We start from the raw sequence: 16,020 nt of genomic DNA, 5'->3' as shown, positions 1-16,020 counted from the left end.
CCAAAAAAAAAAAAAAAAAATCATGAAATGCTTTTTTTCAGGAGGAAAGAGTTGGGGTGTGTGAGTGGGGAACCATGATGGTGTCACACCAGACTTAGGAATGTGGGGATATGGGGGTAACAGGAGGCAGGGTCCAGCCTTGAGCATCACCCGAGTGGCCTCTGGTATCAGTAGCACTGTGGGGCTGCAGTGACTCAGTCCGTGGTGGTGAGTCAGCCCGCCCGCCCCACAGCAAGCTTGCCGGTTGCCAACCATCACCACCTGTGACAGTGTCCCTTGCTCCACGTAGGGACAATGTGTGTGCAGCTCTGGACCTGTCTTGTCCTTGCTTTCTTTGTGATACTTTCTCCACGACCTTGGCAGCCATGCTGTGTTTTGTCCCTGTGCCTCCCTCCTGGAGCACCTAGACCTCAGCTGCAGATGGGAAGACTGAGCCTTGTAGAATAACCACCAGCCTAGACGCAGTCGACAGCAGATGTGATGGCGGCATAAACTGCTTTATTGGTAGCAGCTGAGTGGGGCTCAGATATTTCCAGTGGCCTGGAAGTCCATGTCCTCCACCAAGTCCTGGAGGTAGGCCTTGTACTGGTCAGAGGTAAGGGAGATAGGCTGGCTGTTGGAGATGTGCAAGTCCACGGTTTTCAGTGAAGAGGCTCCCCCTTCCCGGGCCATCTCTAACAGCTCCTTAAGACATGTAGGAACAACCTGAAGGAGGCAGGACAGATCTCTAGTCAGCTAGGGGCTGCCAGCATAACCCAGGGTGGACCCTCACTCAGCCTAGGGCTGTTAGGAACTCTGACCGCCCCACCTAATTAATGGAAGCCCCTGGGAGCCACATTCTTCAAAGGCTGCAAAGACCTGCAGCTACCAGCTACAGGGTCTAGAGTCACAATAAGCTCAGGATACTGAATAAGTCCTGTGGAGGACACGCAGAGGCTTCTGGGAAGGGTAACAGTGGCTGCAGAGGCCTGTTGGGTAAGCTATTTCTCAGAGGGGCTTCTGAGGGTCCTAGTCCCGGGGTGCTGCAGGTTCCTCCACAAGTGGACCCTCCCATCCCCAGTAGCATGAGACAGCTGGCACCTTGACCATCACAAGCCTCTTGACCCATGGCTGGTCCTGGGGCCACATTTCCCCCATGCAGAACCACAGAGTGTAGCGTGGGGAGTGTCCACTTCCTTCCATGAAGGCAATCAGATCTGGGAACCCAAGAGTTAGGTCAGAAAAGAAAGGATGGCTTCTACCCTGTCTACCAGCTCAACTTGTATCTTCCCTGACACTGCTATACACTGCCTATCTGGAAAAGTCCCTACAGACACAAACAAGTGCTCCCCACTCCTTCCTTCCTGCAGCAGCGGCAGTGAGGAGGACGGTGGGCTCGCAGCTCAGGAGGCTGTTGGGATGTTTCCTCAGCTGCTTGGGGCCCAATGCCGCTCTCTGACTGACACTCGATGCCAGCCCTTGAGGGTGTGGCAGGAGGCATGAGAGTTCAAGGCTAGCAGAAGCAGTAAGAGCAAGACCCTGCCTCAGAAAACTAAAGTTTCAAATATAAATGCAACTTCAAACTGGCTACCTTGCTGACACATGGCATCCCAACCATAGGGGACGTAATCTTGGGGCACTATCCACTGAGGCAAGCTCCCAGCCTCAGCAGTGTTTCTGTATACACCATGAGATGTGGACACACCAGAGTGTCTTATATGGCCTGTACTACATTAGCTTCAACAGTCTAAGCAGCCAGCCCCTGGACTTGGAGGCACAGGCCTAGCTTTTTGCCACAAAACTTAGTAGCAGACTCTGAATTCAATCAGCCACCATGGCCTGTCAGTTCCATAGGGTGCTCACTCACCTGCCACGAAGGGCCTGAGGTCGAACACGGCTCCGTCCTTGTCCTTGTGGACCTCTCCATCAGGCCCTCGCCCACTGTCTGGAAGCAGCTCCTCCCCCAGAGCCCAGAAGGCGTGGGAGTGGCCTAGGCGCTGGGCCCAGAGGCACTGCCCAGCCTGCCACAGTGCCAGCCCATTGCCCAGCCCTTTGAGCACCTGCCCCACGTACTCCTTCACAAGCTTGTCCGTCAGAAACCCCTCAGGATCGGGCAGGGTGACTGGCTGCCAGGGCAGTGTCATGTCAGCTGTGCTGCCCACCAGCCGCAGGCCCCCCGGGCAAAAGAGTGTCTGCTGGAAGACCTGGCGGCCTCGGTAGAAGGCGGTCACCTCGAACTCCCATTCTGAGCCACCGGTGGAGTGAGAGGGGAGAAATGGAGAGGAGCAGGGTAAGGAGCGCTGTCCCTGCCGCAGCCCTTCCCACGCCACAGCTGGCACTCACGTTCCTCAGCTAGCAGCTGCTTCAGTGGATTTTCTTGGGGTGCAGGGTTTAGGAAGTTGTTCACATTGGGGCTTGGCAGTTGTTGAGAAGGATCAGAAACAATAGCCAGATCTGAGGACCCCTCATCTTTGAGGGGCCCCAAGATCAGGCCATCAAATAACTTCGGTAGGTTTTCCTGGGGGAGGAGGAGGGTGTTAGCTGGTCAACAGCTTCAGCTGAGTCAGGAGGGCAGCCAACCGGTGGAGGAATGGAGGTCCCGGGAGAAGGGCTGGGGGGTGGGGGGCGGGGGGGAAGGCTGAGGCACGGGACGACTGCCTCTCACCTGGGAGTGAGGCAGGCTGCTTTTGCCATTGGTGTCAGGAGAGGCACCCAGATGTACGAAGTCCCGCGCCCCTGTCCAGAGTGGAAGTGAGCGTGTAGGTGGCAGAGACCCTCCTGATCCCAAGCTTTCTGTGACCCCCAGGCCAGCCTTGTCACACGCACCTGGAGTCACAAACTCATACACTTTATGAGGGTCATAAGGGTCCTTGCTATTGTCAGCAGCTAACCGCAACACTTCTTTCCGGTTCAGGGCTGACCGGAAATTCCTCTTCCAGGTTGACACGTCCGGCTTATCCTTCCCCGGGGTGTAGGCACCACTGGCTTCTGCCCAGGCCTGAAATATCAGGGATTCCACAACAAGACGACTTAGACTCTGGCCCGAGGCCCTGACACCTCCCACCACACACCATCCACTTCTGGTTCATGACAGAGCCCCCAGGACCTCCGTTCTCATACTTTCCCACTATTTCCACACTAAAGAAAAATCGTTTTGATTTTGAGGCAGGGTTTCACACATTATAACCAAAGGTGGGCTCCAAGCTGAGACCTCACCCTCCACCCTGCCCTGCCCTGCCCACGGTGCTGACAAACTCATGTCACCATGTCCACCTTCAAGGCTTTTTTTTTTTTAAGCCATCATTCTAGTTATCTACTTGGTACCTCACCCCAGGCCACCTCACATTCTTACTACCATGCTGCTCAGGAAGCAAATAACACCTCTTGAGGGCAGTCTCAACTCTTAAGGCTTAAGGGTTCTAAAATCAAGAGCCCACTCCTAAAGATTTCCCGCCCTCTAAAACAGCTGTTCTCAACTATCCTAATGCGGTTCCTCGTGTTGCAGTGATCCCCCAGCCCCAAAATTATTTGTATTGCTATTACATAACTGTAGTTTTGTTAGAAGTCAAAATACTTATTTTTCAATGAAACGGTCATTCAACCCCCAAAGGGGTCGCGTCCCAGGGACTGAGAACCATTGCTCCAGAACGTTTCTTAAGAAACGCAACCTAGGGCTGGTGAGATGGCTCAGTGGGTAAGAGCACCCGACTGCTCTTCCAAAGGTCCAGAGTTCAAATCCCAGCAACCACATGGTGGCTCACAACCATCCGTAACAAGATCTGACTCCCTCTTCTGGTGTGTCTGAAGACAGCTACAGTGTACTTACATAAAATAATAAATAAATCTTTAAAAAAAAAAAAAAAAAAAAAAAAAAAAAGAAACGCAACCTGGCTTTCAGGATTCTGTTCCTAGAATCTGCCAATCAATTCCCGTCTGTCCCTCCAGTCCTATCCCACCCCCTGCCCTGGTCCAGCCACACCCAGAAATGCGTCTGAAATCTTTCCCCCAGCACCTGGAAGATGCCAAAGTCAGCCATCTGTGCGTCCTGCCGTAGGCCATGCTTCCACGGGATCCTGAACCTCGTTCGGCTCTCGTCCAGCCAGGCCACGCCTTCCAGCTGCCCCAGGTCCAGCTGTGACACCAGCCAGGGCAAAATCCGCGGTTTCGGGGTTTCCATGCTCTAGCCTGCGCACCACAGGACAGTTCCTGAGCCTGTCTGTCACGGGGCAAATGCACTCAAACCTCTCCGACCCGCCACAACACAGGTCTTCCTTCACCATTGTGTACAAACGGGAAACTCCTTCCCACCTTTCCAAATCCAACGGGACCGCCTCTCCTACCCCCCAGAGTCTTCTATATGAACTCTACCCATAGGTTCCTTCCCTTTTCTAAATGTAAACTCCTATTATCCAAAGCTGGCACCCTATTTCAAGAGTGGAGTCCTCTTTCCCTCGTCTTTAAAGGATCCTAACTGCTCTCACAACCGCCTCACCCTTGCAGAAAACCCTTACTCATTTCCAGAGTCTTTTCCCAGGTGCTGTCGCTTCTTCTGTTTTTTTGTTTTTTGTTCCTATATTGTTTTTACGGATGTTTGAGACAGGGTCTTAGTATGTAGCATAGGCTGTCCTTGAACTTGCTATGTAGCCAAGGCTGGTCTTCAACTCACTCTGTGGCCCTGGCTGGCCTCGAATGCACTCTGTAACCCAGGCTACCCTCAAACTTATTCAGTAGCTCAGGCTGGTCTTCAAATCGCTTAACCCATGTTGGTCTGGCGCTCATTCTGTCGTCCAGCCTGGCCTGGAGCTCACTGGCCTTGAACTTACAGCAATCTTTACTGCCTCCAGCCTGGATGCTGAGACTGCAGGCTTCCGTCTACAACGCGTGGCCATTCTGCTTTTCGGTAGCCGAGCTTCTGAGCGACAGGTTTGCCCGATCCTGCGCCCTGAGGCCGCCACCCTCCCGGCTCTTCCGCGTTACCTACCAGGGGAGGAATTGGGCGCCCGTGCGGCGCGGGTGCCAGCAGTGGTTTTGGGGCTCCCAAACAGTAGTTCTGAGACTCGCAGCCACGCAACCCCCTTCTTTGTCAGCTAAGCCTCCGAGCGCTGGGACTTCCTTTTCTAACGATATTTTGAGATATAAAAAGTTTTTCTCAACATTGACGAAATAAAGTCAAGAAATCCCGGAGCGCACTTCGGCTTAGCAGGCCTAACTCCCTCAAATGCCCTTTTTTGGCCTTCCGCCTACAGGCATGCTGGGAACGCCATATGCAAATGACCGCAAAAGAAGGCTCCACCCCTTCGACGTTGGGGCGGTTGCCGTGTCGGCCCAGTGCGCAGGCGTGGGAAAGTTGAACTTCCGAAGTAAAAGTTTGTAGAAATTGTGAGAAAGCGTGTACGCCAGTGCGACGGGGACACAACCGCGAGCCAGGTGAGCTGGGTGCCAGGGAGGGGACAGGGTTGCAGGAAAGGCCACAGCCAGTCCTGCCAAGCTGTGACTTCCAAGCACCCGGGGTCTCCCGGTGCACGCCAGAGGTAAAATTGGAACTACATCTCCCAGCAGACTGCTCGGTGAAAAGTGGGGAAATCGGACCAGCGTTTGCCGCAAAGCATACTAGGATTAGTAGTTCCCTATTCTCTACGGTCTTCGAGCCTTCTTTGGCGCTGCTAGCTGAGAGGGAACTCCAAACCCCCTTCCCGCTCCTTCCTGCAAGAGTTCAAGCACTCATTTACCTCCTTTCTTAGACTCAGTAATTCAGACCGTTTCTCCTCAACTGAATCAACTGCCCCACTGGCCCTTAAAAACCACCTTTTCCTTGGAGTTAGGCGCCCTCTTCATTCAGTGATTCAGAAGTTTGAGTTATCCCTGCACTTGGGTGCATCCTCTGTCTTCTGCCTCAGGTACCCCCATGGCCGGCTCTGAAGAGTTGGGTCTCCGAGAGGACACACTGAAGGTTCTGACGGCCTTCCTTAAGCGCGGTGAAGTCGCTGGGTCCCCTGTCCCAACTCCACCCAGGTGAGTTCCACTCCCCCAGCGTCAGCCTTTGATGGGAAGATCTTCCTGAGTCTTGTGGTCCAAACCTATCTACTCCCATCAGACCTAACTCCATGTGCCTGGGCTGAGTTTCAAGAGTGATCTTCCATGAAAGGATGAAGGGATCACTTGCCCAGACCCCTTCGGGATAACTCCGAGGTTCTTGTCCCTAGGAGTCCTGCCCAAGAGGAGACAACAGATTTCCTGAGCCGCCTCCGAAGATGCCTCCCTTGTCCCCTGGGGAGAGGAGCTCCCCCCACGGAGTCCTCTAGGCCCCACTTCCTTCCCCTCCGCCCCTGCTATGGTTCCGAGCCTGGTAAGAGATTTATTCAGGTCACTTGTGAAACTTTCAGGGCTAGGAGTTTTGGTTCCAAAAAATCCAGACAGGACCCATTATAAAGTCAACACGGTTCAGCTTCAGCACAAGCCATAACCATTTCAAGTCTTTGTCACACCTCTTTCTAGCGGGTAAGTGTAAGTGTTTGTGCTTGGATAGGAGGTACCCTGGGGCTCCAAAGCCCGGGAAGCATGCAGCTCTGAAGGGAGAAGGGGTCCCAGTGCAAGGGATGCCTGAGACTGGGGGCCCAAGAGCCACACAGCGCTGAGGTGGGACGTGTCCCGATGGAGGGGTATCCTGAGACATGGGGGCCAGGACCCTTACAGCTTTGAGAGGAAGTCTCCTCAGCAGAGGCATTGTGGCTCCCAAGGGAGTAGAGCCTCAGCACCGCTCCACTTCTTTGCTTCCTGGCTTCTTCCGATGAGAGAGTCACACCAGGCAGAAAATCTCATGAAAGAGATTTGTTGGAGAGTCCAGAGTGGAGTGAGGACACCATGGCTGGCCGCCCTCTGCTCCTGGGATCAGACAGCAGGGAATTGGACAAAGGATGGGGCTTATCTGGGACTTCTTAGAGGGTGGCTTCTCAGGGCAGAGATGTCCAGCTTGGGAAGCTTGGGGCCTGGCAGCTTTTGCCATTGCCTTTCCCCTGCAGTGGGCCGGCCCATGGGTTAGGATGAGAAGTCAGTCCTCCTTGGTTGCAGGCCGTTTTGGCTGAGGTGCCATCTCTGCGGTGCTGCTCAGGGAGGATGGAGATGCTGCTACCACTGTGGACGCCCCCTGCAGTCGTGTTTCACCAAGGCTGTATGCTGAGGGGATGTCGTGGTACCACCATTTTGACAGCTCCTGCTTGGTTCCTAGGCTAGGGCTGGAAGGAAGGGCTGGCTAGCCCTTTGATGGATTTTGGGGTGCACTGCTTAAGGGCTACAGTAAAAGGATCGTTGAGACATAATCACATTTGCTGGAGCCCTCCTGCCTCAGCCTACTTCATACTGAAATCACAGGCATGCACAATAAAGTGGAGCCCCAGCTTAGACTTCTACAGAGCAATTCCGTGGTTGACCCGGGAGAGGTGCTTTGGCACCGTCCTCGGGTGATTTATCTTTTTTCCTTTTTGGGTGCTTCTCTGGCTCTTCTTGTAGCTCCAGTACCCCAGCACAAGAGACTGGAAGTGTAGTTGTCAGTCGTAACTCCCTGGCCAGTTGGTAATCTGACTGGGCGCATCCTTCCTCCTTTTTAAGTAACAGAAAGAGGCTGGAGGAAGGGATCTTTGGACTTGATTGGTGATCAACAAACCCAAGTGTGGTAGCACATTGTTGCAGTCAACACCTGAGAGAGGCTGAGGCAGGAGGACTGCTGTGAGTTTAAGGCCGACCTGGACTACAAAAAGTTGAGTCAGTCGAGTGCCTGCCTAGCATGCATGAAGCCTTGTATTCAGTTCCCAACAGCACATAAATGGAGCATGAAAAGCACACATTAGGGATTAGGGAAAGGGGCCTCCTTATGGCCTCTGAGGGCATCATCAGGCATGCACTTGGCACATGACATTTGTGCAGGAAAACCACCCAATTGAACCCTAGCCTGCTGGAAGAACAGCCGGTTCTCTTAACTGTTATGTCCTCCAACTTCTGATGCTGTTTTTCTGGCCTTCACAGGCACTGGGCACCCAAGTGGTTCACAGACACATATGCAGGCAGAACACACACATAAAACTTGAAAATAACTCTAAAGAGGCGTGCCTGGTTAGATGGCTTACTTAAAACGAGCCCTGTGGTCTGTTGCTGCATGTGAACTGCACAAGGGCTAGGGGGTGATGGTAGGAACGCTGCATGTCTGTCCTGACTGGATGCAATGGTCTCCAGAGCTCAGCGTGAATATTCTCAGTTGGATTTGAGGGTGCAACAAAGTAGAAAGGCTGAGGATGTTCATTTAATATCTTTTATTTACCAACGTCTCATGGCCGAGGTGTATCCTTTTGTGAAGTGGAAATTGTTGCTGTGTGGCAAGATGGTTAGGAGAGACGCCATAAATACCGTGTTCTGTAAACAGAAAGCGTCGCTGCTTCTTTCTGCTCAGGCCCAGCCTCTTCCGAGTTCTATGCCCTGGTTGCCCAGCGGCTGGAACAATTGGTGCAGGAGCAACTGAAGTCCCCGCCCAGTTCAGGTAAGCAGCAGAGGAGCCCTGGTGAGGGGTGATGGTAGGAGCAAAGCCAGGGCCCTTCCCAGTCCAATTCTCTTCTGCCCCCCACCCCCAGAGTTCCAGGGACCCCCACCCACGGAGAAGGAAGCCCTGCTAAGGCGGCTGGTAGCCTTGCTGGAGGAAGAGGCAGAAGTCATCAACCAAAAGGTGACCAGCCTCTACTCCACGCTATGGAGAGGACAGTTGTGGAATAGGGGGCAGACGCTGGCGCTGCTTTGTTTTGATGCTGGGTGTGGTTCCAGGGCTCCAGTAAACATCAGAGCATCTTCACAAGAGCCTTGATGCCTCACCGCAGCAGGACTTAACACCAGTGTCCTTCATGGGCCATCAACAAGCAGTGGGACCTAGGCAACAGAAGCCACCAGAGGCTTCATTAGGAATTGGCTTGGTGACAGAGCCCTTGCCCAGCAGGCTGGGGTCCTTACCTTAACGTTGTCTCCATCACCCTCTCCCCCAAGTTAAACACTGAAAAACAAAGGACAGCAAACAAAAGAAGAGGCCAGAACCAAGAGCCAGGTGAGAGAAGGGCCTGGCAGGAGTGTAAAACTGGACTGGAGTAGAGCAGGCTCAGCCCTCCTCCCTGCACTCTCGGGTATGAGGCCGGAGACCAGTTCAAAGTCATCCTGGCCACAGAAGAGTTCCAGGGCCGCCAAGGCCACACTGGGAGACCTTGTTTCAACAAAACAAGGTGGAATGTGAGAGCACACACCTTTAGTCCCAGCAACAGGGAGGCAGAAGCAGGCAGAGCTCTACGAAGTCAGGGCCATCCAGGGCTACAGAGTTAAACCCTGTCTCTAAAACCAAAGAACCCTGACTGACTGACTGACTGACTACCCTAAGGACACAGCTCAGAATAGGGAGGAAATTCCGGCCTGAGAGGGCATAGCCTCAGAGTTTCCTGGAATTGGGCTTTGAAAACTGAACAGTACTGTAACAGCAGTTATCAGGTACTCGTCCCCCTGTGCCCCTCTGTGTAGCCCTGGCTGTGCTGGAACTCACTCTGTAGATCAGGCTTGAACTTATTGAGCACTGAGATATGTCTGCTTCTGCCTCCCAAGTGCTGAGATTAAAAGCATGTGCTACCATGCCCAGCTTGGGTTTAAGGACTAACGGAGAATCCACTGCTTAGAACTCAGAACTGTTCTTGGCTCTGATTCTAGGACCCCTTCTTGGGAGTCTACTGGTGAAGGCCATAGAGGCAGCTTGGGTGGGAGGGACTTGGTGCTGGAAAGGCCTGGCCCCCAGGCTGGTCACACAGGCTTGGTGGTAGCTTACACTGTTCCTCTGCCCCTCAGCTGGCATCTGACCCGGCTCTGCATCGTAAACTGGCCCGCCTGTCCGCAGGCTCTTTCGCCCGCCTTGTGGAACTCTTCTCTAGCCGGGAAAGCAGCTCCTCCCCAAATTGCTCCAGCCCGTCTCTGCCGTGCCCGGGGCCCCCACCGCCATCCCCGGATCCTCTGGCACGCCTGGCACTAGCCATGGAATTGAGCCGGCGTGTGGCTGGGCTTGGGGGTCCCCTGGCCAACCTCAGTGTTGAGCATGTACACAGCTTCCTGCCTTGGGTCCAGGCCCATGGGGGATGGGTAAGTTACACACACCCTGCCAGGTCTCTGTTTAACCCTACTGACATCTTGACAGTTGACAGGTTTTCTTCCAGAACGCCCAGCTCTTACATTCAATCCATCTTGTGTTTATTGAGCACCTGCTGTATGCCAGACACTGTGCTAAGGAGGTCGGTTCTGTTGCCCTCTGGCTTGAACCAGCAATTGTGAGAATAGCTCACACAGCTCCCCAGTCTCATCCTCCTCGTCGTTTAGGGTGGTTGTGGAGTGGAGAATGGGATTCAAGGATGCAGGGTGCTTATCTGGTGACTCGAGTCTCCAGTAGTTTGTGCCCCATGGCTCTTCCCACGTACCCACACATCAACTCTCTGTGGGCTTCCCTGGCCGCTGACTGTTATCTTATACACATGCAATAGAAATCAGTCTGTAGCCGGGCAGTGGTGGCGCACGCCTTTAATTCCCAACCCTTGGGAGGCAGAGGCAGGCGGATCTCTATAAGGTCAAGGCCAGCCTAGGGGTTCTAAGACCAGTCAGGGTTACATAGTAAGATCCTGGAGATGGCTGAGGCACAGCAGGTGGGGTGGTGGTGTAACGGGGAGGGGGGGGGGGGGACGACACGACACGGGACGGGACGGGATGATTGTCTCTGGTGGTGCAAGTCTGTCATCTCAAGTACCAGAGAGGCTGAGGCAAGACCATCTAGATTTAAAGACATCCTTGGCTCCAGAGGTTTCACGGTCAGCTTAGGCAAAACACAAACAAAAGGAGGTTAGGAGATAGTCCAGCACTTCAGAAGGAGAGGAAAAAAACCAAAAAACCTGTGTTCTAGAGACACAGCCGGGCTCAGAAGGGTCCTTGACCACCCTGAGATGGGGGTTCTGAGATATTGGTAGTCTGTGAACAGACCCATCCTCTTAGATAGACCAGGAAAGGCCTGGAGATGGGTGTCAGTCCCAGCAGAAAGGACTCTGACGAGAGAGCAGGTTCTCCGAGACTGAGTGTGGGTACCAGGTCAGAGGTACTGTTGTGAGCATCAGCTGGGTTCCTTCTGCATTCCGTGGAATGGGGAGGCGAGGAGTGACGGAGTTCAGATGGCAAGACAGGAGGGACAGGTAGAGCTCAGCGGCCCTGCTTCTATTGACATAGATGACAGAAGAGCCTGGGAGACAGCCTGCAGGGCATCAGTGTTGCTTAACCTCCGTCCTTAGAGCAGGGACTGGGGCCAGCACAGAACAGCCATGGAATCACTTAAGTGTCCCACTCAAGGGGTCTTTCCCTCTTACCAGCCTGGGGCTCTCTGTCCTCTGCAGGCAGGCATCCTGGCCTCCTCACCTGTGGACTTGAACTTGCCCTTGGACTGAACGTTTCCTCTGACCCAGCATAGATGACTGAAATATGACGACACACACATCAGGGCTGTAGGGTGGTGGTTGCCCTACCTTTTTTATGTTTTTATTTTTTGTTTGTTTGTTTTTTGTTTTTTTTTTTGCCAAAAAGACTGTTTAAAATGTGTCTGTATTAAAAACTTTGTTCTTTAACTAGAGCCCGAAAGTGTGTGTGTGTACATTTGCACTGGAGTGAATGCACGAAGGTGAGACGCCACGGTTGGGGTCTTCTTTATCACAACCCACCTCTTTTGTTGTTTTTAAAACAGAACATCTCTATGTAGCCTGGCTATCCAGCAACTCTTGATTCTTGAGTGTTGGGATTTGTACCGGGTGTGGAGGCCACTCCTTTAGTCCTTTCTCAGCACTCAGGAGGCAAAACCAAGTGGAACTCTGAATCTAGAGCCAGCCTGGTCTACATAGTTCCAGGACTGCAAGGGCAGGACAGTGAGAACATCTCAAAAAACAAAAGCAAAAATATTAAACTTTACATGTAAGTTTGTGCCTGCATGTATGTGTGTGTGCTACATGTGTGCACTTCGTGTGTTCAAGCACTTTTATTTTTACCTTTTTAAAAGATTTATTTAGATATGAGTACACTGAGCCTGTCTTTAGTTAGACACACCAGAGGAGCCATCTCTCCAAACCTAAGCCCTTTTATTTTAAAACTTTATTTTTTGTTTATGTATGTGTGTGTGTGTCTTTATGTGTGTGCACACATGTAAGGAAGGTGCCAGAAGAAGGCATTATATCCTGTAGCACTGGGATTATAGGCAGTTAGTGGCCAGGTATCTGCTCTGAGAAGAGAATTTGGTTCTCAACAAGAAAAAGCACTGTTAACTGCTGAGTCGCCTCTCCAGTTTTGGCTTACTGATTTATTTATTTATTTTATGTATATGAGTACAATGTTGCTTTCTTCAGACACACCAGAAGAGGGTGTCTGGTCTCATCACAGATGGTTGTGAGCCACCATGTGGTTGCTGGGATTTGAACTCAGGACCTCTAGCAGACCAGTCAGTGCTTTTAACTGCCGAGCATTTTTTCCGCCTAGGTTACTGATTTCTTCAAAAAGATTTCAAGTTAAAGTTACATGTGTGGGGTGGGGCAGGTATGAGTGCAGATGCCCAAGAGGCCAGAGACACTCAGTCCCCTGGGGCTGGGAACTGGTGCTTACATTGAGCCCTCTCCGCCCATGCATAACTGTTTTTGTTCCCTGGGGAGCAAGTTGGGAATCTTCTGTGGCTCTGAGATTGCTAGCCTTGTAAGTCTCCCGAATCTCAAGCCTTCCCCTCGCCCCGTGTTCCAGCATGGAATAAACAGGTACACAATTGGCTTGTGGCAGGATCCAGCTGGACTGTTTATTTTTTCTTTTTAAACTGTTGTTATGAGTGGCACTTCTCCCAGCTAGGGCAGTGGTTCTCAACCTTCCTAATGCTACGACCCTTTAACACAGTTCCTCATGTTGTGCTGCCCCCTCCCAACCATAAAAGAATTTTGTTACTACTTCCTAACTGTAACTTTGCTACTACAATGAATGATAATGTAAATAATCTGTTTTCTGATGGCCTTAAATGACCCCTGTGGGAGGGTCTTCTGACCACCAAAGTTGGGTTAAGAGCCACAAGTTAAGAACCACTGAGCCAGGCAGTGGTGGCACATGCCTTTACTCCCAGCACTTGGGAGGCAGAGGCAGGCAGATTTCTGGGTTCGAGGCCAGCCTGGTCTACAGAGTGAGTTCCAGGACAGCCAGGACTATACAGAGAAACCCTATTTCGAAAAACCAAAAGGAAAAAAAAGAACCACTGAGCTAGGCAACCACTACCATTAAGCTCCACCTTTAACCCTGACTTATGGTAGACCTCTCTGAGGTTGCTGGGGTATGTAGCTGTGAGTGGAGCAGAGTGCCAGGTCTTAAATCTCCAGGGCAGGTCTCACAGGTGTGTGTTAGCTACACTTTAAACTGTGCAGTGCTTGATGCAGGAGACCTGTAATCCCAGCATTTGGAGGATCAGGTTCAAGGTCATCCTTAACTGCATAGTGAGTACAAGGCCAGTGTGAGCTACATGAGACCTTGCTTCAAAAGCTCCAAAATGGGGCTAGGGCAGTCAGTATAAAGTGGATGCTGCCTAAGCATAAAGACCTGAGTTCCATCCCCAGCCCTCACTTAAAAGCGGGGCACAGAGCGCATGCCAGCACTCAGCACTCGCGAGGCAGAAGCAGGATCTCTGCGGCTTGCTGTTCAGGCTCCAGTGTCACCGAGAGACCTTTTCTTTTTTTTCTTTTTTTTTTTTTTTTTTGGTTTTTCGAGACAGGGTTTCTCTTTATAGCCCTGGCTGTCCTGGAACTCATTCTGTAGACCAGGCTGGCCTCGAACTCAGAAATCCGCCTGCCTCTGCCTCCCGAGTGCTGGGATTAAAGGCGTGGGCCACCACGCCCGGCTCAGACCTTTTCTTTAAAAAAAAAAAAAAAGTAAAAAAAAAGTGGTTCCTGGCAAGGCAGTGCATACCTTTAATCCTAGCACTTGAGAAGCAGAAGTATGTGGACTTCTGAGTTCCAGTCCTGTCTGGTCTATGCAGACAGTCTCAAGGAAATTTAGGAAGGCATTTGGACTTCAGCCTCTGGCCTCTACACATACTGTGCACACAGACAAAATCCAAATTAAATACATTTTAAAAAATAAAGTTGTTTTGTTTGCCTTTCTACAGTGAGATAAAGCTCAGCGTCGTAAGTGTTTAGCCCTGACCAATCCCCTTTCCCTGTCTGAGCCTCAGTTTCCTCCTAGGAATCTGTATTTGTAGGAAACCGAATGGACTGCAGAGATTCCCTGTGCTAAGTTTATTTAAATCTGTCAAGGATGGCTGGCTCAAAGTCAGAATGCATCTCATTCACTGCTATAGATAAAATCTCTTGTCCTAAATGAGAAGCAAGTTTGGTTCCCCAAAGACGAGGAGCACCATGTAAGATGGCAGCAGCCCCAGGAAACTGGGATGCAGTCAGTGAGGCTGAAGTGAGTGAAGGTGGTTGAAGGATTAAGACATCGTCCTGGAGGTGGCAGAAGGCCTCATAAGGCCGTGGGCTGAGGGGCTGGTAAGTTGTAGAGAATGACAGAAGCACCAGGGCAGAAGGTGACACAGAAGGTGTCGAGGGGGTAGGGGTGGGGGAGATTGACACAGAGCAGAAAAGGCCCTGGGGCTATTGAGATAGGGGGACAAAGTAGGACAGGCTGGAGTCAATCAGATCATCTGAGAGAGGCACAGGCAGGCTAGATCTTCGACTTCTGGGCCAGCCCTGTCTACAGAGTGAGTTCTAGGACAGCCTAGGCTACACAAAGAAAAAGAAACTTTGTCTCAAAACAAAAAGGCTGGAGAGATGGCTTAGCCATTTAGAGCACTGACTGCGCTTCCAGAGGTCCTTAGTTCAAATCCCAGGAACGATATGGTGGCTCACAACCATCTATAATAAAGGGATCCAATGCTCACTTCTGCTGTGTCTGAAGACAGCTGTTGTACTCACATAAAATAAATCTTAGAGGAAAAAAAAATCATACTGAACTGGGCGTGGGAAGCATGCCTTTTGGGAAGGCAGAAGCAGGCGGATCTATGAGTAAGAGGACAGCCAAGGATACACAGAGAAACACTATCGAGGAAAAACGGGAAAAAAAGGGGGACCATATTGGCTGGGCAAGATTTTCATAGGCCTTAAATCTCAGCACTTGGGAGACAAAAACAGGTTGATCTCCACGGCGAGTTCCAGGCCCAAGGCACAGTGAGAATCAGTCAAACAAAAGATCTACCAGATTGTAAGTGTTGGTCTGCAGCAGAGGGTAAAGGTGCTTGCCGCTAAGCCTGACGACTTGTGTTCAATTCCCTACACTCACATCGTGGGAGAAAGGACTCCTGTTCATTGCTTTGTGACCTCCATACGTGCAAGGCACACACGAATGCATGCTCACACTATACAAAGTAAGTGTTAGGCGTTGGAAGGAAACAGGTCAGATGTGCTCGCGTACCTTATGCGGAAGCTCCCACTGGAGGGCTCATACGGGAGTTTAAAGGATCTTATGTTTGGACCATAGACTGGTGGGACTGAAGGCAAAGGGAAGGTTCACGAATCCAGCAACTGACATCCATCCTCAGGGAAGGAGTAACTTTCTGCAGATTCAGGGAAATTTCCTGGAAGAGGTGGCGTCCGAATTGCCGGTGATTGACGTGTAGGAGTTGGTCAGACAAAGGACGCTGGGTGTTTCCCGCAGAGGACCTGGAGGCCACGAGGAGGCCACAGGTGTTCAGAACTTGGCGCCTTCCAGCACAGGGGTGGGAAGCTCACAGCGAATCATGGCTGGTTTCGGAATCACAGACTAGAATGCGCCCTCATCCACGTCTCAGGAATTGGGGTTTTCCCTATAACTTAACGCGCCCACGCTCCCCAGTTCCTCCAGAAAACATCCAAGACCGGGGTAGGGGGTATGGGGGAGAGGAATCCACAGAATGGTGATGATTGACATTCCTAAGAGCCAGTTGCTGCTGCCCAA

General features: G+C 51.8%; 2 protein-coding genes and 1 long non-coding RNA gene across 8 annotated transcripts; 1 reads left to right on the top strand and 2 right to left on the bottom strand.

The window, feature by feature from the left end:
* Positions 1-20: 20 nt before the first annotated feature.
* Irf3 (interferon regulatory factor 3) lies at positions 21-5,221 on the bottom strand. Of its 4 annotated transcripts, none has more exons than NR_045611.1 (8): positions 4,803-5,221; positions 3,992-4,164; positions 2,806-2,977; positions 2,645-2,715; positions 2,323-2,497; positions 1,847-2,224; positions 1,081-1,196; positions 21-705 (listed from the first exon to the last, which is right to left on the bottom strand). NR_045611.1 is itself a non-coding variant. In NM_016849.4 (8 exons), exons 2-8 carry the CDS (start codon positions 4,154-4,156, stop codon positions 523-525), a joined length of 1,260 nt encoding a protein of 419 aa, NP_058545.1. In that variant the 5' UTR covers positions 4,157-4,164; positions 4,961-5,221; the 3' UTR covers positions 21-522. The 4 variants fall into 4 exon arrangements, 3 of the variants coding, with proteins under 3 accessions (NP_058545.1, XP_006541059.1, XP_006541058.1); NM_016849.4 differs by having other exon boundaries at positions 4,961-5,221; XM_006540996.3 differs by having other exon boundaries at positions 477-705; positions 4,491-5,219.
* Positions 5,222-5,230: 9 nt separating this feature from the next.
* Bcl2l12 (BCL2-like 12 (proline rich)) lies at positions 5,231-11,647 on the top strand. 3 transcript variants are annotated; one of them, XR_003946575.1, is made up of 7 exons: positions 5,231-5,406; positions 5,877-5,991; positions 6,183-6,325; positions 8,420-8,506; positions 8,598-9,058; positions 9,838-10,125; positions 11,415-11,647. XR_003946575.1 is itself a non-coding variant. In XM_006541267.4 (7 exons), exons 2-7 carry the CDS (start codon positions 5,885-5,887, stop codon positions 9,846-9,848), a joined length of 498 nt encoding a protein of 165 aa, XP_006541330.1. In that variant the 5' UTR covers positions 5,231-5,406; positions 5,877-5,884; the 3' UTR covers positions 9,849-10,090. The 3 variants fall into 3 exon arrangements, 2 of the variants coding, with proteins under 2 accessions (XP_006541330.1, NP_083686.1); XM_006541267.4 differs by lacking the exon at positions 11,415-11,647 and having other exon boundaries at positions 8,598-8,689; positions 9,001-9,058; positions 9,838-10,090; NM_029410.3 differs by having other exon boundaries at positions 5,290-5,406; positions 8,598-8,689.
* On the bottom strand, positions 8,268-15,969 carry Gm15545 (predicted gene 15545). The gene is made up of 2 exons (NR_045266.1): positions 15,499-15,969; positions 8,268-8,886 (listed from the first exon to the last, which is right to left on the bottom strand). It is a non-coding gene; the product is annotated as a predicted gene 15545 (long non-coding RNA).
* Positions 15,970-16,020: the final 51 nt, after the last annotated feature.

The sequence above is a fragment of the Mus musculus genome, chromosome 7 (genome assembly GCF_000001635.26).
Source record: "Mus musculus strain C57BL/6J chromosome 7, GRCm38.p6 C57BL/6J".
NCBI lineage: Eukaryota > Metazoa > Chordata > Mammalia > Rodentia > Muridae > Mus > Mus musculus.
The sequence above is the reverse complement of the archived record's forward strand: the minus strand, read 5'-3'. Positions and strand labels throughout refer to the sequence as shown.